The sequence below is a fragment of the Falco punctatus genome, assembly GCF_963210335.1.
Source record: "Falco punctatus genome assembly, chromosome: 5".
NCBI lineage: Eukaryota > Metazoa > Chordata > Aves > Falconiformes > Falconidae > Falco > Falco punctatus.
In genome coordinates, this window is record NC_137584.1 from 19,727,800 (window position 1) to 19,752,042 (window position 24,243).

Consider the following 24,243-nt stretch of genomic DNA (forward strand, 5'->3'; position numbering starts at 1 on the left):
CTTTTAACCAGTTTTAATAGAAGCACTTCAGTTTGGCTTTTTTAATTAGATTAATTAAGACTTCCACATTGCATGCACTGCCCACCCTCGCGCCCCGCAGTGCCGTAAAGAACCGTAAAGAACGTTAGAAACTGGGTCATTTCCGTGGGTGCGGCTCACAAAACAATGGCAGACTGCCCCATGCAGTGCCTCACTTGGATGTGTCTGCAGTCTTGGAAGCTTGACTACCCTACGTTCTCCTACAAATGGACCTTGAGCTTGTTTGGAGGTTCTAGCAGGGGAGCGCAGCTACCGTATACCCTTGACCGATGAACGGTACGTCTCTATCGGGGAAGGTCGTCCTCTTCGACCGAGCGCGCAGCTTCGGGAGGGACGCACATGGAGCGGTGAGGGAGGAAGGGGACACCCGCCTAGCCAGCCAGATCAGCCGAATCAACCCTGGCGATCAATGGGGTGACAGATGTCGCAGCCAGATCGCCCTCACATCCAGAATACGAGTTAGCCCCAAACGCTATATAAGGGTCAGAATCTAAAATATCTTTAGATCATGGCGACAAGTCGAGACTGACAATTCCTTGACCCACGCCATGCAACCACCTCTTACACTATAAGCAGTTTCGGTCTAAAATAGTTTGAAATCCGATTATTGTTGACTTTTTTTGTTTCATGTTTCTCCCAGAAGCCTTTGCGAAATATGCAAAATGAACTCTTGCTATTGGCGGCTGTCCCGCTGGAGGCGGTGCCCTGGCTGTGTGAGCGGGCAGGTGGGTGTGTGCCGGCCTCCGGCCCGGCTGGGCCCGGCTCCTTCCCTCACGGGGTGGCAGCCCCGCGGCGGGAACCGCTGCTGGCTCGCTCGTTAAAAGCCGTGTATGTTCGCTTGCTTTTAGGTTTTCATTTATTTATTTATTAATACTCGGTGTGAATACCGTGGGTTTCTGTGTCTTCTCTTTTCCTATTACCACCCTGGTGTCCCCTGGTTCGCTTGGCTCTGGTGGCATGGGGGGCCGGGCTGGCAGTGGGGTGGCTGATCGGGGAGAACCTCCCTGGCCACAGGCTGCCTGCCCTGGGCTTAAGGAGCACTTGTGCAAGGAGCGCTTACTGCAGCACTTCCCATCCCGTGGGAGCTCGCTTTCTTCTGCTTTGGCCTTCAGGCCCTCACCCCACCACCACCAGCATGGCAGCTTCCCCCTCTAATAGCACGAGCCGCGCTTCATCCCGTGTCTACACAGAACTTGCCGCGAATGGGCAGGGTTGTAGCCCATGGCCCGGGAGGTTACTGCCTGTCGTAGCTGAGCGGGGGGCTTTCCCCCGGTGGCTGGTGTTCCGTGGGAGGGGGTGGAACAGGGCGGCTGAAGGCAAGCAGTGACAATCGGGTCCTGGAGTCCTGGATCTGCAGGATGTGCCAGGCACAGCTGGTCTCCAGGCCCTCTTCACCAATGTTCTTGTGGTCTGTGTGGCTAGGGTGGCAGCAATGACTTCTTGCACAGATACTCATGTTCCCTCTTTCCCCCTGTTAGCCCAGGCAGCCTTCATAAATCACAACAAAGGTGTAAATTCAGATCCTTTCTTCCCAAAGTCCTTCTGCTGATGAGATACCAGGCTGAGGGGAATGGCCAGCAGCCTACCTGCAATAGCAGCTCCTTACTGCAAATTGCCGTTTTCTCTCCTTCTGGCAAGAAGAGCTGGGAAAGAAGCAGCTCTTTGCCCATCCCAAGAGGGGGCTGCTGTCTTTCCATCAGATTTCAGTTAACACATTGGACTTTCTATTCCAATATTGCATGGCAGGCTGAGTCTTAGGAACCAGAATGCTACAGCTGTCTTCAAAGTTTGCTGCTCCCCCTGTATTTACAAGATAAACATCCACCATGTCTGTACTTTCTGTTTGTCTCTGCTGCCTTGGTGTGTGCTTGGCAAAAGCAACTTGCTGATCTCCTGTGACGTGTCAGTTGGCCTGCTAGGAGCATGTCTTAGGAAGGTGCGCTGAAGAAAAGTGACTTTTGTTCGTTTAAATTTTTAATCTTCATATGAAAAATAACCTTTAGTTTCTTTTTTCTTCTGTCAATTTGGTTGTATTACAAGCAACTCCTGTTTCGTTCTGTTCTTACTTGCAGTTCACACCAATACTTTCCTGTAGTCCTTTTTTCCTGTTTCTCATGCACTGCTAAATTTGTTAGCAGTATAGATACTACTCAGCAATGTTTTAGTTCCCAGTGACTTACCCAAGAAGAAATGGAGGCCACTAAGCAGACATGAAGGGCCAAATAGCCTGGACCCTTTGAATTCCCATGGCCAGATGCAGTCTTGTATTTTGTGTTCTGTTTTCAGGCCTATTGGCTAACAAGTTGATTGCTTGCCTCATGTGCTCAAGGTCTTTCAAAGGTCACTTTTTCCTTCTGTTTATGAAGGAGCTCTTGCAACATTGGGGACTGCAGATTATTGTTTGCATGCCAACAGCCTGTTTTCCAGTTCTTGAACTGTGGATTGGAGTGACAAGAAATCTCCCCACAGACAGAAAACAGCTCTCAGTTGCAGCAAGGAGTTGCTATTACAGAGTTCTGCATATGAAATACCAGTATGATTAAATTTAATGCTCCTTTGGTTTATGGCTCTACAGTGGACCCAATTCCTGCTGAGACCTAAACACTAGTCTATTCAAAAAATAACAATTAATAGCCTTGTTTATTAAGCCATTCAAGAACTAAAATGTTGCTTGCAAAGCATGGTGTATTTGGTTAACTGAAAAGTCTATAAAAGTTTTGCTTAGCAACAGGTTTATTACTAGAGAGAAATGCAACCAGTAGAAGTAGTGTAACAGTCTGAATTTTCATATTTTAATCTGGATTATTACAGACAAAACTGCTCATTCTTTTGAAGGAAGCTTCTGCCGATTCTGTATCACATACCCTGGATCACCCCAGCTGGAAAGAAAAGCAAGAGGCTTTGAAAATAGGTTCCCATACTTCAACTCAGTATGCATAGAGTTAATGTTTAGATACTTTTGGCATTCTTTGATATAAGGGCTGCCAGATTTGTAACTTCCTCTTCTCCCTTTTGATCAAAACTTGGCTTTCAGTGCTGATTGAGTAACTCTAGTGCTAAAACTTATATCTTCTAAAAGTTTTAAGGACTTCCTTAGGGGTGACTATTTTTTTCTGTTATCTCCTACTTAGCAACTTGATACTTACTTTTCCTGACTTTCAGGGGTATGAAAACACTATGAAATACTGTGACTTTATGTGCAGCATAAAACCAAATCAGTGTAGACTGAAACTTTACTGAAGTGTTTTGTCAAACATAGACTTAAATTTTTATCATGAGTGACCTGTGAACCTTTATCTCAGCTGCCATCAGATTTTTGTGTCATTACTAACATTATCTTTTATAACACTTCTAGGAAGTTTGAAGTCACGGCTGGAAAACCAAAACTTTACTACTTTGATGGAAGAGGCAAGACGAAGTCAGTTCGTTGGTTGTTAGCTGCAGTTGGCGTTGAGGTTTGGTTTAGTGTTTTTTACTTTAAGTTGCACATTGGTAAGCTTGTCTTTGAGGCAGATCACAGCTTACTAACCAAAAATGAAAAGGTATCCCAAGATACAATAGTAAATGAGCATTGGCTATTCAGTGTAATTAAACACTCTTAGGCACACAAAAGTATGGCCTCAAGTTACATGTCTTCTGAGCAATGACACTGTAATCCAGTTTCTTGCTTAATGCAAGAATGTGCAATGCTTAATTAAGCGTTCAATTACTGACCCAGAGCTGTTGAGCTGAATGATAGATGTGTTCCTGCATAACAAGTATTATCTGCGCCAAATAAAACAGCAACAAATATGTTTTCTCTAGTCTTTCTGTTTTCAGTTGGATGCTCACACAGATTTTTATTTTATTTTTACCTCCACTGGCTGCATCCTCCATAGTAAGCTATAGCATGAAATATATTTTTGTCTTACTTGCATCATTTAGATGAAGCTTAACAGGGTGAAGTGGCCCACATGTGTAAGGAAATTAAAAATTTTAGAGCAGGAAGAAATACATTTGGGTAAACCAGAGAAGCAAGACACCACTTTAAAATATTTTTTTTTAATGGGATATAATTTATTTATTCATTTGTCATCTATCTTGGTGATAAATTGATAATTCAGTTTGAGGATGGAAAGGACTAGTAGCTGCTCCGAGTGTCCTCTTTTATGCAATAGACTGGTGCGCTTCATACAGTTACCCCTTTTGTGAGCCAAGGAATAAGAGTTTTTCAAAAAGATCACTAGTCCTTATTTGAAGGCCTTACAGAAGGTATAACTGGCTACTTCCCTGCATCATTTGTTCCTATGTTTTAATTCCCTCTCTCTTTTTTTTTTTTTTTTAATATTAAAAAATCCCCACCTGTTGATAGCTGCCAATTATTACATTTTTCCTTGAGATAATCTTTTCCTGGCTTTTCACCAGAAGAAACCCAGGTTCTGTATTTCAGATTCTGTGATCACTCTTACTATAGTTGGACATTGGCATTGTATTATTATGCCCGATCTTCTGGGGTTTCCCTAATATAGCAATTCTTAATAATTAACATAAGTTGTGCAGATGTTCTGAGAGAGGTTAACTGAGGAAGGTTCCTTGGGACTCCATAGCTAGGTGTCTAGAAATTGGTAAGCTCAATCATTTTCTAGCCTCCGTGGCCTACATTGCCTATAGACATGCATGGCACATGCAAACACGTACATGTAGACATCTAATTTTGGTGTCTTATTCTTGAACTCAGTTCCTCCATAAATATCAGTGATTGGACCAGCCATTGTCATCCATATCAAATATAACTACATCATTCTGATTACAGGCCATTCTGTACCTTTTTGTTTCTCATTTAGTGGATAATTCATCTTCAGGTATCCTAAACATGCTTCTATACTAAACTTCCTGCTGGAAGTTTATTTACATTATTTTGTAAAAGTTTTGTTTTAACTTCCTAAGAATTTGTTCCTGTCTAGCTCCCAAATCAAAATATCCCACAACTGAGGTCTTTTTTTCACATACTAGAAAGCATTTTAAGGACAGCCTAGTCTGTATTGTTGACTATTTCACATTAAATTACCTGTTCAATACCAAACAAGCCATCCTCACTCCAGTTCTTTTGGCCTGTTTTTCTGCTAGGGTAGCCTTTAGCAGCCCAGTCCAAGAGGTTTGGCCAGTGCTTCTGCCCTTGGTACTTTCTCCCTTAGAGCCATATCTGGAATGGAAGGAATCATGATATATATTCTCTCCCTTTTACGATGCTTTAAAAGTTTATCTGTTCTAGAAATGTGAAAAAAACACTCATTTCCTCTTCTTCGTCATTCCCTTTTTTCAGTTTGAAAAAGAGTTTTTGGAAACCCAAGAACAGTATGAGAAGCTCCTGTAAGGTGAGTCCGCATAAAACCTCAAGTGTGACCAGACTTAGTCTCAGAGAAGACACGTGAAGAGAAGACTTGGAAGACTGTGTGTGACTTTCTTTCCACACAGCAGAGAGGGGAGTAAGACTGAGAGCTGTTAACAGCTGCAGATGCTGCTTTTTTTCCTATATGTGGACAGATGCAATTGAAAATTGAATGTCTTTCCAACCCAGAGAGTTTCCCATGCCTCTGGTTTGTTCTGTTCTCCATTTGTTTACGTGTCCCATCTGGTGCCACAAACTTACCCTGGGCTTCAGGAGCTTGGAAAAAACATATCTTTAAACCTTCACTGAATGTCCTGATTTAGCTTAAGATACTGGTTATAAGAGAGGAATTTGGGAATATGATATTTGCTTCAACTGTGTTCTAAATAATGGAACAGATTTTTTTTTAATGTATTTAGAATTAGACACTTTTTACTCGGTGTTTAGTGTGATTGTCTTCACTGTATTGTTTCAATTTCAGCATAAAAGTTGCTGTACGTTGTCCTGACTGCAACTTCAGTGACTGCTACTTCAACTGACTGACTGCAACTTCAACTAATCCAAAATAATTGTGTTCTGCAGTTTAATTTGTCTGCACCACTGTAATTTATTGTTTGCATGGAAGAACTCCAGTTTAATATAATGACTACCTACAGCAAGCTAACCATAAAAGTAATGATCTGAAGACAGCAAGAAATCTGACGTGGAGTTACTAGATCCAGTAGAATAATGTGTGTTTTTCCCTATAGGTGGATGCCTGCTGTTTCAGCAAGTGCCCATGGTGGTTGATGGGGGTGAAGATGGTGCAGACTAGAGCCGTCTTCAGCTACATAGCAGCGAAGTACAACCTCTACAGGAAGGACCTGAGGGAGCGAGCCCTGTACTGTAACAGTATTACTCTTCTTGAATTTATTATAGTAGCTTAGATACATCTAGAATTAATTGCGTACTTGCACACCCAGAGAATCACCTGTGTGCCTCAGTGACACAATTTGCAGTGAGCATGACAGGCCAGTTAGACACAAGCCAACTGATTTGTTCCAAATTAATTATTTTTACACAAAAATATTTGAGGCAGAGGTTTATTGATCTTTAGTAAAAGATTAATACACATATTCAAGAGGTGACTGGCATGTAAATGTTAAACTACTTCTGTAAACAGAAAACTTTCTGGAAAGCAATGGTTAGTTTTTAACTTTTCGCTGCAAAATAAGATCTGCCATTGATGTTATCTGTGATTGCATGGTGTTCCACAGCCCTGCAAAAAGTGCATGGTTTAGAAGCTGGGGGAAGAACAACTAAAAGCTGTTGGAAAACTTCTGGTTTCATGTGAAATTAAATCCAAGTCTTAATGTTGTGTCTGTGTCAAGGGGAAAAAATGTGATTGGGCTATCTCAATACATAGCCTTTAAATGTCCACTTCCTATAGTTTTTCAAAAGAAGGAAAACTAATCGTCAGCTAGTGAAGTATCTGACTTTAACGGTTACTTTACAATAACCTGCTTTTAAATGGTGCAAATGATTGGAAGAATCGGTTGAAGCGGGTTCAAGGAAGAAAAAGTATCAGTATGCATACTGGGAATGAATAAACAAGATACATTTGCATTTACTGTAGCTAAATTCCCTTTCCCTAAATTCCCATTGAGGGGAGAAGCAGGAACTCAGAGGAGGAGGAGCTGAAGGACATGGTGGATAATCAACCATATACCATCTCCCAGTGTGGCACTGGCATCCAAGAAAGTTAATGTAACTTTGACGTCCAATGGAAATTTCAAAATAGCATAGTTGTATAACTCAGCGTCCAGCTCTGACATTGACCCATGAAGTACCTAGCTATAGGCATCACTTCTAATGCAGAACTGGGGACAATTTTCTGGTTATGCTGCAGGTTGCAATTCATTTATGTTGCTTGCCCTACAACTACTGCTATTTCAGACCAATTTCTACACTGCAGCAGAACCATTGGATCTCAGGCCTGGAAACATCATCCAAGAGAAGATGGAATGGAAACGTTATCCTTTCTGGCAAGAGAAAAATATCTTCACCTCTTTCAGCCTTAAATGCTATAGCTTAGCACATATGATCCCAACTGTGCTAGCATACTCGGATAAACATTAGTTTAAGCATAGATCATGCCCCTGCTTGCTTTTTCAAGCAAGGAAGTAACTACTTGATTTAATTCTTGCTATTATTCAGCAGACAGTTTTGCTGTAGGAGAACTTTACTGAAGGTGTGATCTAGCAGACAACTGTTTGTTCTGGATTCCTCTGAAAACTTGCTTTGAACAATTATTTCTGAGAAAGTTTCTCTAAGAAGGGGTTGCACAGGGACAGCTTTGAAATGAACAGCATTAACTCTCACACTTTGCAGAGTATCTCATTCTAAGTTTAAGTTCTCACAAAGTCGGCACACACAACAAAACAATGGTGTAACAGGAGTATCTTAACCTCAATCAAACAAGCACAGTGTTTATTTTTCTTGGGCCATGTAGAAGAATGAAGCTGGGTTAATTAGCACTGATAATATACAACTGTGGGCTGGCTTCAGGGGCCGTGGGTTGGCTGATGGAGATAAGGTGCAGCTGTGGCTGGTTAAGTGAAGTGGTTGAGAGCCAATGAAGAGGGAGGAGCTGAGGGAGAAGTAGAGAGAGGAAGAATCAAGAGAAAAGAGAGTGTGCTCTGGATGAGGCTATATGAGGAGAAGGCTGCAGAGGGGCTGGATGGAGAGTGTGCTGGTATGAGATGGGGAAAGACCTTGTTGCTGCTTGATAGTTTGGAGAGTGCTGTGACAGGGCCATGGTACTTTCTTGCTAATAGCAATAGGCGCTAATATGAAGCAGTGCAGGGTTGAGGCTAGAGAACGTACATCTCCAGGATCCAGAGGTCATTTTTGTCCTACAAAAGGGATGGAGTTAGACTTCACTAGTTATATAGTGTCCTGGTTCCCCTTGAAGCAAGAGGGATGCCTCTTCAAGCCAGACTACTGAAGACACTGCAGTGTATAGGTTTCAGTCCTAAAGACTGATCTGTCTTTTCTGCTTTTTCCTGTGTAGAAGATTAGGAGTCTCCACATTCAGCAGTGAAACATAGCCCCGTGAACATTTTTCTAACATGAGTGTATTTACTGTATTTTACTTATTACAACTTCATTATCTTGTATGTAAAGACTGTTCACTGTTTCAATATGGTTCTCAAGCACATCAAAGCCTTCTTTTAATATTCCTGCTATGGCAAAGGCAGTTCAGTTCTCTGTATGCTTACATTCAATTTAACCTCCCACTGCGCAGACTGATGAAAAGAGGCTTATGTACAAGTGAGATGTTGCTTTTGTGGAGTGAGCACCGAGCCTATAGTCTCTAGTGCTGCTAACGAGCTGGGCAAGATGAACCAGATTCCTATTCCATTATCAAACTTGCACTGAAAACCTCTCCTTGAGAACAAGTGAACAAAAGCAAGTGGAGATTCGTATCTGACCCAGCGCACATATGACTAACCACGTTTCTTTCCCTCCACTTTTAATGTATCTTATACCATACCTACTGTTTCTTCTGATCATTTTTTATTTGTAGTTTTTATGGAAATGTAGCAGCTAGTGTACATATGCAATTTATAAAACTGTCCAGGGATGCAGAAATAAACCTGAAATGTAGGTTTAGGTCATTAATATCTCCATCAACTCTGTACTGGGGCAAAACTGTAAAATGTTTTTTAATTCCTGTAAGCCTTTTTCCTCTTGAATCAAGCTACTTACCCATCTTTCATGTCTGTTAAACTTCTGTGGGTGGAAGTCCAGCAACTGATTGAAGCTATCCTGATGTAGAAGAGAAAGTGCCCTCCATTCCCTCAGAGTTGCCTTTTCTGTAAGTAATTAAATGAAATAGTAATATACCCATATTCATTGGAAGTTTTGAGGAAGAAAACTTAAAATGCACTCTTATGCAATGCAGAAGTAATAAAGTGAGCGTAGGGAAACACACCCAACAAAGTAAAATACGAAAGGAAGAAAATGAAAAAGCAAAGCTGAGAAATGCATGTGAGCAGTGAATTACAGTTCAATTTGTTAAAAGAAATGTTAGATAAAATTATTAGATATTTCTTATGCGTGAGGTCAAAGTAGGAGAGATGGAGAAGGACTCGTACTTCAGTGAAAACAAAAGTGTTTTATAATAGAAGAAATAAAACCTATTTCTCCCTGTCTAAGATGTATAAATAAGTCTGTTTTTATTTAAAAAAGGACCAAAACAAACAAAAAATGTTTTACAGAATAAGAGATTATATTAAATTTATTCAAGGGATCAATTTTAATATTTTTTATTGCAAAACACCCTTTTTTACTGGGAAAAAACCCCAAATTGTTGTCTAGCTATATAGTTGGTCAACAGCAGATAAAAATAGGACTGCAATATCTGCTTTGCTTCTTTACACTCTCTTTTGAAAATAAAAGGATTATTTAAACCTAAGCTTAGATTATTATTAGTTGTAGTTGTAACAACACACAAACTGAGAGTCCTAGAAAGTTTCACAGCACACACCAGAGACCAAATAGGGGAAACATACACAAGTTTCTATCAAAAGATGAAGTCATTATGAGTTATTTAAGAAGAATATTTCACAATGAAATTTGTACTAAGTACAACTGTTTTCCAGTTGGCTTTGAAGCCTTGATATTGCCTGTCTTGCACCTATATAAATCATTCTCTTGACCACGTTGAGATATTTATATTTATATCAATAATGACTAGACAATCCAAATAACGTTCTGTAAACACAGACACTCCATTTAAGCTCTCCCTGCCAGCAGCACAATGGGTGTAAATCAGAATTAGGATTACAGTGTTCAGACTTCTCCGTGCCAGTGGTGCAGGTAAGTGCCAAACAGCTCACAGAAATACGTGCGAGGGTCAATACAAGCTTGATTAACTTTGTCCTTGGGTGTAAAGTAAACCAGTAAAGCTCCCAGGACAGAAACAGAGCAGTTGCTGAAGTTTTGCAGCAAGTCTAGGTTTGAGTGATGCATGACTTGTTCTAACTATTTATGTGGACTCTAATTTTTTATCACAATGGTGGTATGCTTCCGGTTAGGAGCTTGATAAGCAGCATGGGGAGGATCCTAACCGCCCTTGTTTAATTCCCTAGTGGCAGTCAGTCATATAACCTGTCCTCGCCTCTGAGATGACACTGCTGGAAGCTGACATCAGGTGGTCCCCCAGGCCAGTTTAGTGGTTTGTGAGGACTGCAGGCAAGTACGTTCAAGAAGACTTTGGACTTGTTTAACCTACAGCACAATGAAGTGTGTCTGCAGAGCACAGTGGGAGCCTGACATACCAGGGCATGGTTTATGTACTATTTAAGTTCTGCCTATGCCAATCCCAAGATCACTTAAGTGGCATCTGGGCTCCATGCCACCTGCCTGAATACTCACAGGTGTGGCTTAACAAATTATTAATAAAAGAAACTTCTTTTCTTTTCTACTCTAGAGGTTTACAGACCAGCTATTCAAGTTATAGATGATAGTAACCTCATTGGTGCAATACCTTTAGATGTCAAGTCGAGGGAGCTTTACAGTTACATTATGAAAGGCTGTGCTGGAAGCAAAATAAAGAGAGAACAAGGGGGAAGGTTTCTGGCAAATAGGAGTGTGTGGAAGGGGAACAACAGTTAAAGTTGGATGTGGCCAAATTCAGAAAATCCAAAAAGGATCAGAATGCTTTTCTTGACCACTCATCTCTGAGCATCAAATCAGAGACCTCTTCTTCCCCTTCTTCTTTGCCATCAAGCCTATTGCTGCCATTGGCAGATTTGAGACTGCAGAAAAGACAAGGAGACAATGGTTACTTGCATGCTTTTCTGTGGTCACTGCTCCTGAACCAGCTTTTGCACTCAGGTATATGCTGTTATCAAAGACCTCAAAAGGAGGAATAGATTAATCTTGATTCAGTGCTGCCATCATGGACAAATATGCAAAAATGCTCCTTTCTTACTCAGCTGTCCTGTCCTGCATGTGCCACACTCCTACTGTAGCTGCATCTACATTAGTGCTTTAGGCATATGGGGACCGTTGGCTGGCACCGCTGCCAGCTAGCGTGATGCAGCATGCATTTACACTACAGCCCTAGCTTCCAGAATAGGGTGCTGTACCCATCTGCCTGCTGGGAACAGTTCTGGGCCTATGCTGGGCTTCCAACCCATACCTGGGGAATTTTCTGGGGGTGGTAACTGGCCTTGACATAGACACAGTACAGAAATGTACATTTAGTGTGGTGCTTTATTCAGTGAATGATGGACCTGAGAGAGTTAAAATTAGGCAAAGTATAAAGAAGCACCATGCAGTAAGTTTTTTTCTGACATCATCAACCTTTGAAGCATGTAAATTACAAATTTGTGAGAAGCCACTAGTGGAAATGCATCCTCTAGATGAGTCCGCCAGCAACTGCCAGACAGAGAAACCATAACCAAACTCCAACTGTGGGGAAAAAAGAAAGTAGCAGCTTTGGAGGGATTTCCTCAAGGTAGTCACTAGAGATTTTTGTCCTGAGATTCCCCACCTTGAGATGCTGTGTTAGTACAGCCATGGCTTTAGACTGATAAACGCAATTTTTGATGACAGCATGGGTTCTGTGAGCAGATTTTCAGATTAGCTGTGCTGACATCTGCTGCAGGGATGTAAAGTGATGCCCAGCATCACAAATGGGTCTATGTTAGAGGTGAGAACCTGATCTTTGCCACCAAAAACCCATTTCCCATTCACACCCACTTTCAGTTTTCATATTTTCCCCTGAAATGTCTGTAACAAATCTGAAGCAGTTACTTTTCTTGGAAACAGGGTAGGAAAATCATAGTTCATTTCATGTCTAACTGAGCATTAGCCACATACACTCAATTTCCAAAATTAATGCCGTTGCCTTAAGACATGGGGTGATTAGTGACATAAACTACTCATCTATTTTTTATTCCAACTTTAAGTTTGACACCAGCAAACTGTACTTCTAAGTAATTGAACATTGTTATCCTATTCTTTGGGTATCTTTTCTGTGGAAATAAAAACCTGGGTTGCTGTTAAATAGTGAAATATGCCTAGAAATGTCAGCAGTTAGTCTTTAAATGGTTACTATTACCCTAAAAATGACCCAGAAAAATCTGTAATTTTCTTAGTATATTAAAGTGTCTCGCTCTAGTATTTGGGTAAAAAGCTCCAGTAATTCCAAGACAGTAGTTTGGATAGATGGCTACTGTAGAAACTATGAGGCTACCCCCATGGCATAGTCAAATCGGCAAACTGAAAAAGAAAGTCTCTGCCTTGGATGGCAATTTTCAGAGACATATGTCTTTAAGCGGGATAGTGCCAGCTTAACAGCCATGGGAGATTCTCTCTCTAATTGGGTATAGCTGGAAACTCCCCCAAGCTCCAAAGTTTAATCACCCGGAGGGAACCTGCCTGTGCTGGGTGGAAGCTGAGTTGAGGCCAGAAGGTAAGTACTAACTTAAAAGTTCCTTTTTCTTAAAGCATTTGAGCAACTGTTTATAGTGAAGTGACTTCCAAATGTATTAGGGCATCTACCGGGGTAATGTAGATTCTCTGCTCTCTTTAGTTCGTGTGCCAGGTATACTAAGCGTGGTCTCAATAGTTACTCACCAGCTAGAAGCTGCAATAGAGAGAGAGCAAGAGAAAGAAATTTTTTAACCAGGGCATGAATCCTGCAGTGCAGTTCAGAGCTGAGCAAGGTAGCTATGAAACTGCTCCTAAAAAGGCTTGAGTTTGTTTTTAGTACCTGCTCATGGTAGATTTTGAATGGTTTTAATATGGTTTTCAGATAAACACTGTTCCTCTTGTTGGAGAATGTAACTTGGGTGTTCTGTACTTCTGTTATAAAAATTGTAACTTATGTGGAGAGTCCCAATGGCCTTTTTCAGCTGAGGCAAACAGTGAGGAATGGGTGTCAGTTATAAAGATTCCTTGGCTACCAATAATTCATCAATATATTGTATCAAAAACACAACATTTTTTTTAACAAAACATCCTGAAAATCTCTTGCTAGAATTTTAGAAAAATAGTGGAGAACCAAGTGAAGTTCTGGGGGAGCCTTGTCTGTGTTAGCTGTACCTTTCCCCAAATAAATGCAAAAAGGCATTGAGAGTCTAGATGAATAAGTATACTGATTTAAGGTAGAAAAAGTTGTCCTGTCTCTGGTAAGTCAAGGGTTGTGTCTGCCCACCTTTAGGGAATCTCAGGTGTCAGTAGTCACATAGGAATGGGCAACTAAACTGAGCCTTCAGGGCACTCCTCAGGTCCAGACCCAGGCACTGAAATGTCAATGTCGCAGTCTTAATGTGAGCTACCTGTGTCAAGTCTGTATAGTCAATGGAGATACACTCAGTGGACCTGAAGATTGAGGAGACTTTACCAAAAAACAAGGGTTTTTTTCTGTGTTAGAAGCTTAAGGCAACTAAAATCTACTTACAACTGACAGACTTATTCTTAAAAAAAAAAAAAGGTAGCTGATGACAGGTTTTTATTCTCTATTTCTCATTATTCTTCTCACATTATATAATGCCATATAGAATTTCTTATTCATGTAAAACGATAATATGATACCTACCTAAGGCTTTTCACTCTATTTTTGTTCTACAAACAATAGATAAATTGTCCAGTAATTTAAAATTTTAACTTTCATATTCTTGGTATTGAAGTCTTTGGTTTTTCTTGTTAAAGGAAAAGTCTTATTTACTGTAAGTTTCTGCACATTACAAGTTCAGGCAATGTGTGTTGAAATGATTTGGGTGTGATGTATGTTTTGAACTATACAGATAAGCTGCAGTGCCATATAGTGAAAGCTAATCACACAACATGCAGAAACTATTAAAACCATTGTCCTAGAGGCAAAACATTGTGATTAGCAACAGCTATTTGCACTTTAAAACTGGAGGTGATCATTTTTCCCTTTATTGTGTATTTGGATTATATTGTCTAAATTACCCAAAATATCCCTATTTATTGTGATGACATGACTTGGTTCTTACCAGAAATGTTCAAGGGAGAACTCTCAATCTGATTGTTCTTTAAAATCAGGTTTTGGCAAAATATGTTCCAAACGTACTTCATTTTCCGTATGCTTACAAAGCATTGTAACTTGAAGAAAACACATAACTGGACCATACTGAATCTCATTCGAATGGGAAACATCATGTGGATGCAGAGTGTGACAGACATGATGTTGTGCCCTTGGCTTTTAGCTCTGAGAAAACTGGGCTCATCTGTAAAAATATTTTCTTAAATCAGGCACTCAGGTTTCTGAGCCATTGGAACATGATTAGGATACCCATTTTAAAGCATTTTTCTCCCCATCATTTGTGTATGATAGTAACATCTTAGTGAAGGGGGAATAGTAGTCCTTTTTTTTTTTTTTTTAAGCAATCAGGGTAATGAAGCACAGAGAAATTAAGGCCTTGATTTGCAAACACTTTTATTCGTGTCAGCACAAGTACTCCAGCTCGTTCCTACGTATGAAACTGCTCGACACAGACATGCTCTCTCTGCCAGGAGCTCTGTTGCTCATGGTGCAGAGAGGTGCTGTTACAGCAAGCTTCAGACAGCCTCCGATGTGCCCACCCCCTGGGCGCGCAGGTCCCTGGTGCCCTAGGGGATACTTTTGGGGGGCACCTGAAGCAACGCAGCTAGATTCAGATCTACGTTCCAGGCTCTGAGGGACACCTCAAGGGTGCCATAAGCAGCAATGAAACAGGCTGTAGCCATTCAATAGGACTGCCAAGGAAGCTCAGCCTGTTTCATGGAACAAAGGGAAGATTAACAATTCATTTGCCCCTAAATGAGGAAAGAAGTGGATGCAGTTGAAGCTGCAAAATGTGCTCCCACATCTGGCAAACAAAGCTAGACTATTTCAGCCTTCTAGTACAACATGTTTTGTTTTCTTCTCTTCATCTTTTCAATGAGGATGAGGGCAAGGAGGGTGAGTGAATAACTTCCCTGAGGATGTGGTAGACTTTTCGGTGGCTTCGTATAATTGTGTTAAAATACAGCAAGGTTCCCCCTGTAGCTTGGGATTCATACCACATGTTTAAACATGTCTGTGTTTGCTTATAATCATACCAAACCTCTGTACGAGCACTGGGGAAGGCTTTACAGATCTGCGCATCTTTCCTTTCCTAGCACAGCCTGTAGTGTCACTGGCACATCTCTCATCTTCTGTTTTAAACCAGATGGAGTTGAAACATCAGCAGGCATAGTGAGAATAAAAAAGGCTCTCTCTCACATCAAAATAATGGTACTTTACACCAGTTTTATGAGATGTTGTTTTCTGCTTCATATTTTTCAGGGAACCGGGAGCTCAGAAGCATGTCAGGGAAGCCTAGGCTTACCTACCTTAATGGAAGGGGGCGAATGGAGACCATACGATGGCTGCTGGCAGCAGCTGGTGTGGAGGTTAGTTGACTACAGTGTTCCACACTGGTGTTTCCAACTGGCCTCAGCAAGGCACAATTTAACATGCACATAAAGGATAAATGGCTGCAAGGGGGTGACTAAATTAATTTGGCCAGTGGCACTGCATGTTTGTAACGACTTTGTTTGGTGTTAATACTTTGGGTGCAAACACAGTGGAGCTTGGAGTTTATTAGAGCTAGTATCAGTTCCATGAAGCAATTAATCATATTGGGGATTTACTTAAAGGTCCTTAATTAGTCTGAGGTTTCCGCTGTGCAAAACCACCTTAACTCAGTCTTACTCTGCCTGCAGTTGCACTGTGTGTAAACAAAAGAGCTTTGTTGACTTGCATGCCCTGGGGTGGGGTTAGAAATAGTTGCTTTACCTCGTGCTTCCCTTGGCACTAGCTATAACCCGTCTCCCTCCTCTAGATGTCCCCACACTTAGGTTGTTTTTGAATCAGTGCTGAGGCAGAAGCGGCCAGGACCTTCTGCTCCTCCCCGTCTGTGAGGACACATGGGGGATCCTCAGGACATCTGTGGCCAAACAGCGCAGTTGAAGATGCAGCCCACTATCTTTTGCTTGGTTCGACCCTTCTGCATACGGTTATGTGTAGTCACTTGCAGAAGAAAAACGCTAAAATACAGCAGTGTAACACTTGTGTCTCCTTTTCCAGTTTGAGGAAAATTTTTTGGAAACAAGAGAACAGTATGAAAAGTTAATCAAAGGTAAGAATCCTAACATCTGAGGCTTAGCACCTCAGAAAATTGCTCCAATTTAGCTAAATTTGTGGTTTAAAATTAGTTTATTTAAACCAGTGCAAACTTCCAGGTGCACACCTAGAATACCGAAATGCTGAGTTTGAGTAACCTGTTCTTTCCAGTGCCAAACAAATCCTATAAGCTAAAAGCCATAGCTTCTGTGACTCATTTATTGTATCACATTAAACAGGAGCAGCAAATATACCTATTTAATGGAACTTAATTATGTATGCTGTTGAACTGTTAGCATGGTTCCTGGCACGTTTTTGGTCCAGGGTGAATAGCACTCCCCAAAGCAATTCCTAGGCATCATTTGGGAGTTGTCCCAGGCCAAGGGCCATTTCCAAGTTGTCATTTAGATGTGACCGCCATGCTCTATAGGCAGAGAGCACTGCATAGAATGAAGATGGCCACTCTGTGCCAGCTGGCCTGAGCTCTTGTTGAGATGACTAGAACAGATAGATGTACCTATATGTTGGTTCTGAACCTCAGTGAGATAAGCCTTTAAATGAAAGGCTGACATAGCATCAAAATCCCCAGGAAAGCGTTTTCCTTTGTGCTAGGCTGTCTGCAAACACACTAGTGACAGTCCTAAGCAGGACAAGACTGAGCTGTGAAGCTTCTGCCAGTTAAAAAACAGGGACCCAGCAGGGAGACCTGTGGAAAGTCTGACATGGTCAAACCAGCAAGCCACAAAGGCTTCATGTCAGCTGTGGGAGTGAGACCAGTTCCCAAACACCAGTGCATATCCACAGCCACTGCCCTTGATATTTGGCTAGACCAAATCCCTCTGCAGCCACCCTAGAAGGAGAAGACCTTGCTGCCAGGGTGGAGAAGGAGTTGGGACTATGAGGAGCACTACAGAGTGCACCTGCCCTACAGTTTACCTGCTGCCCAGGAGATCTAAGAGAAACCTCACCGCAGGCTGAGCTTGTGAAATCATGCTGGGAGACTTGGGAGAGGACTTGGCTGCATTCTGGCTGCTTGGTCAGAAAGGACAAGCTGTGTTTAAAGAAATTCTGACAGAAAAATTAATATTAAATATATATATTTTGTTTTTTTAAAAAAAGGGTATAATGAAGAGCAGAATTAAAATAGCAGGTCCAGCTGTCTGGGAAACTGATGTGGGAGAGCAGTGCAGTGTAAAGATACCAGGTATAGCTCTAAGTGTGATAGTTTAGATACTGAAAGCCCAAATCTGAATTTGCTTCACAGGGCTAATTAATCCAGACCAAGTGGTACAATCCTGGATACAGCATCCAAGCTTATCCATACTCAGAGAGAAGAACTAAATGGTGATGAAAGGGATAGGGAGGTTTTATAAAGAAGATCAAGGGCTTTTTTATATATAGAGAGAGAGATTAAGATAGTGAGAACTCAAAGAAAAATGTGGGATTTAATATGATGGGTTTAAGAAAGACAAACTAGTTAGTCATCTTGATAAAGCAACCTCTGGAATGCTGCCGGTCCTGCAGGGCAGGTCTGAACACAGAATAACCCCACATTACCTCTTCCTTCCAAAATGCTTTTTGTTAGCTTATTTTGTGTTTAAACACCAGCACATTGTTAGAATGGTCCAGATGTGACTTCAGCAGGTGCCAGCTGATGATCTTCTAAGCAATGCCCCAGCAGTGTCCAGGATGAAGCCTGGGACAGGGGCTGTTCCCAACAGGCAGCTTGCTGACAGACAGCTGTTTTGGAGGCCTGGAGAATTAAATCACATCAGCCTGGCCAGACCTGTACCATGTTGGCCTGAGAGATTGCTAGCTTGGCTCAATCTGTATAGCCACAGGTTGCCCAGGTTGCAACCTGAATATCAACAAAGTCTGCTGGTAATTGATGAAAAGTAGGTCTAAGTGATTGGTTTTTAAGGTATGTTCCACAGAACACCTTCTGACAGCACAATCCCGTCTGTAAAACCACTGGCAAACTGCTTTTAATCCTGCATATATATTCTGTGCAGTGGTTATGTGAAGTGGTTCTCACTGCAAAGCAAGGAGAAGCGGTCCACTGCTGGTCATAAGAGAGAAATCCCTCTTTTCTGTAGATAAGAAACAAACCATGCATTCAGTTCATTCACATTTGCTGGATCACTTTTTGTCAGGGGCCAGAAAGTGAGATTTTATTGTTTCACATCTTCCTGCTGAAAAAGTTCCCTTGCAGAACTGTTAGTTTTCCCATTCTACTTTGTTTCTGCTAGATAGATATCAAGCTGCAGAGGTGTGTCCTGGAAAGACATGAAGACACATGATCTTTCAGTGAATGTTTACAAGAAAAAAAGGCTATTCATTGCTGCAGATGGAACGACTCTTTGAATTTAAACTGTAAAATAATAATATAGAATGAATGAAGAATGTTTATTAATTCTAGACTAGCAAAGTATTTTAATAGCTCTGTGGAGCTATTGAACAGTGCAAACAGATGTGTCTGTTAAAATGAACTTTTACACCTGAAAGGAGGACGCATTGAACAGATTAAAACAAATTATTAACTTTGACCAATGCAAAGTGACAGCTGCCTAGTTGGATTTCGAGTGTTGCTGTGATTTGAACAGGGCGGGATTGTTCTCTGGATGCCCTTAATGTGTAAATGGAGGAGGGAGTATCGCCAAAGACCATGAAAGAATCCAGCAGAAAACTGGTCTAGAAAAGGCTGACTTTGCTGTTCTGAATCTCGTCAGCCTAGCTCTCAGAGCTGCCTCACTGAAGGCTTCCACAAATGCTCCTACCAGCACCAGGAGAAAATAACTACGAAGACGTATCTAAATAGGTCTGAATTGTTGTGGAATGACAGTGAGGATAGGCCTGTAATGAAAATCTATGTGTACTCTCAAACTTTTGTCCCTGGGGGGATTGTTAAAACTTAAACAGCAACTCCTGTTAGAGTCCCTGCCTTCAACTCTGTAGTTTAGAATCATAGAATCATTTAGGTTGGAAAAGACCTTTGAGATAACTAAGTTCAGCCATTTACCCAGGACTGCCAAGCTGGAGAGCTTCACAATGTTTAAGTGGCCTGACCTCTTCTGTTATCCTGGTAGCTCACCCTTGCTGCAGTACTACCCCTCTCGTTCTTTCTACTTATGTGTGTATGTCTGTGACAGGGAACTGATCTGCATTCAAAATAATTGGATTTTTTTTTTTAAGTTCAGATTTAACACAGACCTTTATTCTCCTCTAGTCCCTTGGGTTGAAAGTGCTGGCTCAGGCTTTTCCTGCCAGCATGAGGCAGGGTCCAGAAGCCCAAAGGAGCAAGCAGTGCCAGCTCCCATCAGCCAGTGAAGCTCTGGCAATGCTGTAAAGCAAGGGGCCCAGTGCACTGTAATGACCTAGCTACAAAAGCGTGGTGCAAGCTAGTCCGTATTTGATCTTTCCCATAATGTTAGTTTACCGCATGGAGTTTTACGGTAGGGCAAGATATCAATAATCTGCTACACTGCAAAGAAATGTGCTTAGTCTCTTGCTCTCCTGTAAAGATAGCAGTCTAGGAAGAACTAACAAGCTTTCCCTCAACTCTCCACCCTAGATGGAGTCCTGATGTTCCAGCAAGTGCCCCTGGTTGAGATCGATGGAATGAAGATGGTGCAGACCAGAGCCATCCTCAGCTACATAGCAGGGAAATACAATCTCTATGGGAAAGACTTGAAGGAGAGAGCCCTGTACTGTAACACCTCCTTTCACTTAATGAGCAATCTGTTATTTGATAGCTGCATTATATATAACAAAGTAAATCCTGTAAATCCAGTAGAAAGGCATGATAAAGGCTAACACAATAAAAAGCAAGGATTCTAGCCTTTGCTTAGGTTTTAGCAGAAACACTGCTTCTGAAATGCTGCTGAACAGAAACAGGCTTTTAGTCCTTTAAAAAATATTTAGCTTATGTTTCGTTTTGGCTGTGAAAATTGGCACTATGGTGGAGATACAAAATTCGTCTACGTAGTTTTAGTCAATTGGAAAACAGATGAAATAACTTCTGCGTTCTTTTCTACTGTCTCCCCCCACCAATAGGATTGATATGTATGTGGAAGGAATAACAGATCTGATGCAAATGATTTTGATGTTTCCTTTCTCTCCACCTGAGGCAAAGGAGAAAAATCTTCACTCAATTAAGGACAGGGCAACTAACAGGTACTTTCCAGTCTTTGAAAAGGTAAGTGACAGTAGGGATGTGTCTATAAAACTTGTATTGCAAATTATCAGAAGTTTCCCCAAAATAAGAATGTGCTTGTAGTGCACGTCAGTTCCAAATCCCCAGCTTTCTTGGCTCTCCCAAAGGGAAACACACAGCACATTTTCTTTATTTGTTGACTTGTGTTGTCAGGGCTGTGGTATTTGAACATCTACAAAGTCGTATGTTCTCAGCTATGCAGTAAAACTTTCCACTAAAGTAAAAGCAAGCAGGTATGATTTCTTTTTTGCTTGAGGGGATAGTTCCACACTTACCTTTGTTTAGAGCACATCTCTCTGCTATACTTAATTTCAGTTGGAACATTTTCATTAGACAAATGCAAAAATTGCTTGCAAATACATCAGGTGGAGAGATTAGGAGTATTTTAGTAGAACATAGATTTCTGCACATCCCACTTTCAAAAACAACAAACAAAGCCCATGTGACTTGGGCATCTGGAAACATTTCTTACTTTTGTAACGTTCATCTACTGTTGATGGAAAACAATAATAAAGGCTGAACATCCTAGAAGTTCTTACAATAATTTATTCCCAAAGGCAGGGATTTGCTTTGGTTAGCTATTGTAATTCTGTATTTCTAAGTTTGCTTCCCTGGTATCAACATGGGACATAAATTTCAATGAAATATCTGAATGGCAGTTTTAGAAGTTCTCCAAGTTACTTGTTAGTTCCTCCAATATCTCTATGTTTAATTCTATGACTGTTAACTAATCTACTTAAGCGTATAGTTTTGTCCCTGTTCCCAGTACCTATTATCATTCAACATTACTAAGTGACCAAAGTTTGCAGCCTGTGTATTACAATAGTTCAGATTTCTTCCCAGCAATAATGAAGTGATTTAGGCTCACAGCTTCCAGCTGGAAACTCCACCCTGAAATATCAGACATAGTTGCTGTTCAGCTCTACAGCTGTGCTGTGAGACTTAGCTGCCAGAGATCACATGTCCCATTCTCATCTGCAGCCCACATTCTCTTGTATTCTACAGGTTTTAAAACAACATGGCCAAGACTTTCTCGTGGGCAACAAATTCAGCTGGGCAGATGTTCAGCTAATTGAAGCCATTTTAGCAGTGGAGGAGAAAATACCTGCTGTGCTGTCGGGGTTTCCTCAGTTGCAGGTAATGTTGTTATGGAGCATGCCTGTGTTCAGGAGCTAGAGGGCAATCCTAAAGTGATCATCTCTTCATGCTATGTAAATCACGAGTGTGGGCAATTTGAGGAACAGTCGCTATCATATGTATGCTTAACATCAAGCACAAGAGGGAATTGATTTAGCTGGTTTGTTGTAAGGCACTGTGCTCCTGATGAACTCTGTTCAGGTATGCCTATATACCTCATATACCCGAGTGGTATATGCCTTCTCAATAGAAATAAATTAATGTCATCCTAAGGGAATCGCTGACCTAAGCTGCCCTGTTTTCATTTTCCTGCTTCCTGCCAGTAGATGCTATCTAACGCCAGGTAACAAATGCTGTCTGTGGTACAGATTGACATGTTACAATAAGGTACAGTGTGCCATTTTTTGTACTGGCTGGTATTACAATTTTGGGATCCCAGTAACCTCACTTCACTTCTGCCTTCTACAAACTGAAGCCTTAGTATCGACACAGTTAGCTGTCAGTAATCAGCTTGATACAATTGAAGAGGAATTCTCTGCCTTTGTGTCACATACAAAGTCTGAAACTAAGCAGAAGTGAGGCACTTCTGCTGTGAGCCTTGACCAGAAATCAGAAGCATGCAGCATGCTATAGAGCATGGTGCGTGGGCAAGCCTGGGGCATGACCTGCAGGAGTCATTAAGTATTGAGATGCAGTGGACCCAAGTAGTCTGTGACTGGAAAGAAGCAGATAGTGTTCATTAGTCCTCTCATGTGCCTGTAATCAAGGTAATAAAGCAGTGTAGGCAATGCAAATTTGGGTTGAGGATGCAAGGCTTGAGGTCATGCTTCTTTGTGCTTACAGACAGTTAATTTAAGGGGTGTACTCAAAGACTTTGCCTTTATTCCCTTCAACAAAACAAACAAACAAAAAAAAAACCAGCAACAACCAACAGTTCAGCATCAGACTATCACAGTTAGGTTTTCTGCATGGAACTGATGAGGAAAAGGGCTTTGACGGTTTTTTTCTAATTACTTTTACAAAAATTTTTAGATCTCAACCCCAACAGTTTAAGCCTGAATTTAGTGTGAAAGAATGAGGCACTTTAGCCACAAAGTGGGCAGTTACATGTGTCAGGTTTTATCGCATAAGCAGTTTTGCAGCCTTGGGTAATTCTTGTCTCTAACTTCCGTCTTCTAGCAAGGTACCATAGCCACTAGGCATGGGCACAGTTACATTGAAGCCATGCCTGGAATTATGGAGGGATTCCTTTACTGCTGGAAGGGAAGATGTTTCTAAAAGTGGTGGCTACTTATTTTATTTTTCTTGCTCCTTCTTGTATTTCCCCCTTATCCTTCCAGCAAGGAAAAGGGAATTAAGTTCATACATCTGCCAGCAAGACTGGCTGTTGCTCTGTAAAGCTTTTCTCCCTTAGCCCCACTGTTAGAAGGTTCTTGTGCATTAAGGTTGCTCAGCTAACCATGGGGTCTCCAGCTGGCTGCAATCTGCATCAGTGAGTCTTTCTGACTGCACGATGAGATGTTTCAGGATCCTCAGTTGCCTTAACACAGGCATCTCTTGCCACCTGAGATGCCTAGCTCTTCCTTAATCCTAGTCCTGGCCTACAGCCACCGCTCCAGAAGGAAATAGTTCTTCCTGAGGGGCTCTGTTATATCTGCTAGCCCTATATAGATATTTTGGCTACTGTAGGCTACAACACAGCATCAGAAGCCTCTACTGGACAGCTGAGTTGAGCCAAGGATGCCTTCAGTCATTTCACCTTCAGCCACGCAATCCTAGAAATGCTGGGACAGTGGGACAACAGTGGGCATACTAGACACAGAGCTCATCATTTTACTACATAATGTAATTCTGTTCAACTTATGCATCAATGACCTGGATGAAGGGACAGAGTGTACCCTCAGCAAGTTTGCTGGTGATACAGAACTGGGAGGAGTGGCTTATACACCAGAGAAGGACCTGGGAATTCTGGTGGACAGCAAGGTGGCCATGAGCCAGCAGTGTGCCCTGGTGGCCAAGAAGGCCAGTGGGACCCTGGGGTGCATTAGGAGAAGCGTGGCCAGCAGGTGGAGGGAGGTGATCCTGCCCCTCTGCTCTGCCCTGGTGAGGCAGCATGTGGAGTGCTGTGTCCAGTGCTGGGCTGCCCAGCTCAAGAGAGACTGGGAACTGCTGGAGAGGGCCCAGCGGAGGGCTACACAGATAATGAGGGGACAGGAACATCTCCCTTATGAGGGAAGACTGCGAGAGCTGGGCCTGTGTAGCCTGGAGAAGAGAAGACTGAGAGGGGATCTTATGAATGTCTGCAGTTAAGGGCAAGTGTCCAGGAGGATGGGGCCG

At 41.8% G+C, this 24,243-nt stretch overlaps 1 protein-coding gene across 3 annotated transcripts in view; it reads left to right on the forward strand.

The window, feature by feature from the left end:
* Positions 1–537: 537 nt before the first annotated feature.
* LOC308063993 (glutathione S-transferase 3-like) overlaps positions 538–24,243 on the forward strand; it is a 28,495-nt gene continuing 4,789 nt past the window's right edge. The window contains exons 1-6 of one of the 3 annotated variants that reach the window (XM_080387766.1): positions 538–867; positions 3,395–3,494; positions 16,521–16,572; positions 20,128–20,260; positions 20,610–20,751; positions 21,775–21,906. In XM_080387766.1, the coding sequence (XP_080243892.1) occupies positions 695–867; positions 3,395–3,494; positions 16,521–16,572; positions 20,128–20,260; positions 20,610–20,751; positions 21,775–21,906 (732 nt within the window). In that variant the 5' untranslated portion in view covers positions 538–694. The other 2 variants (XM_080387765.1, XM_080387764.1) reach the window with 2 other exon arrangements.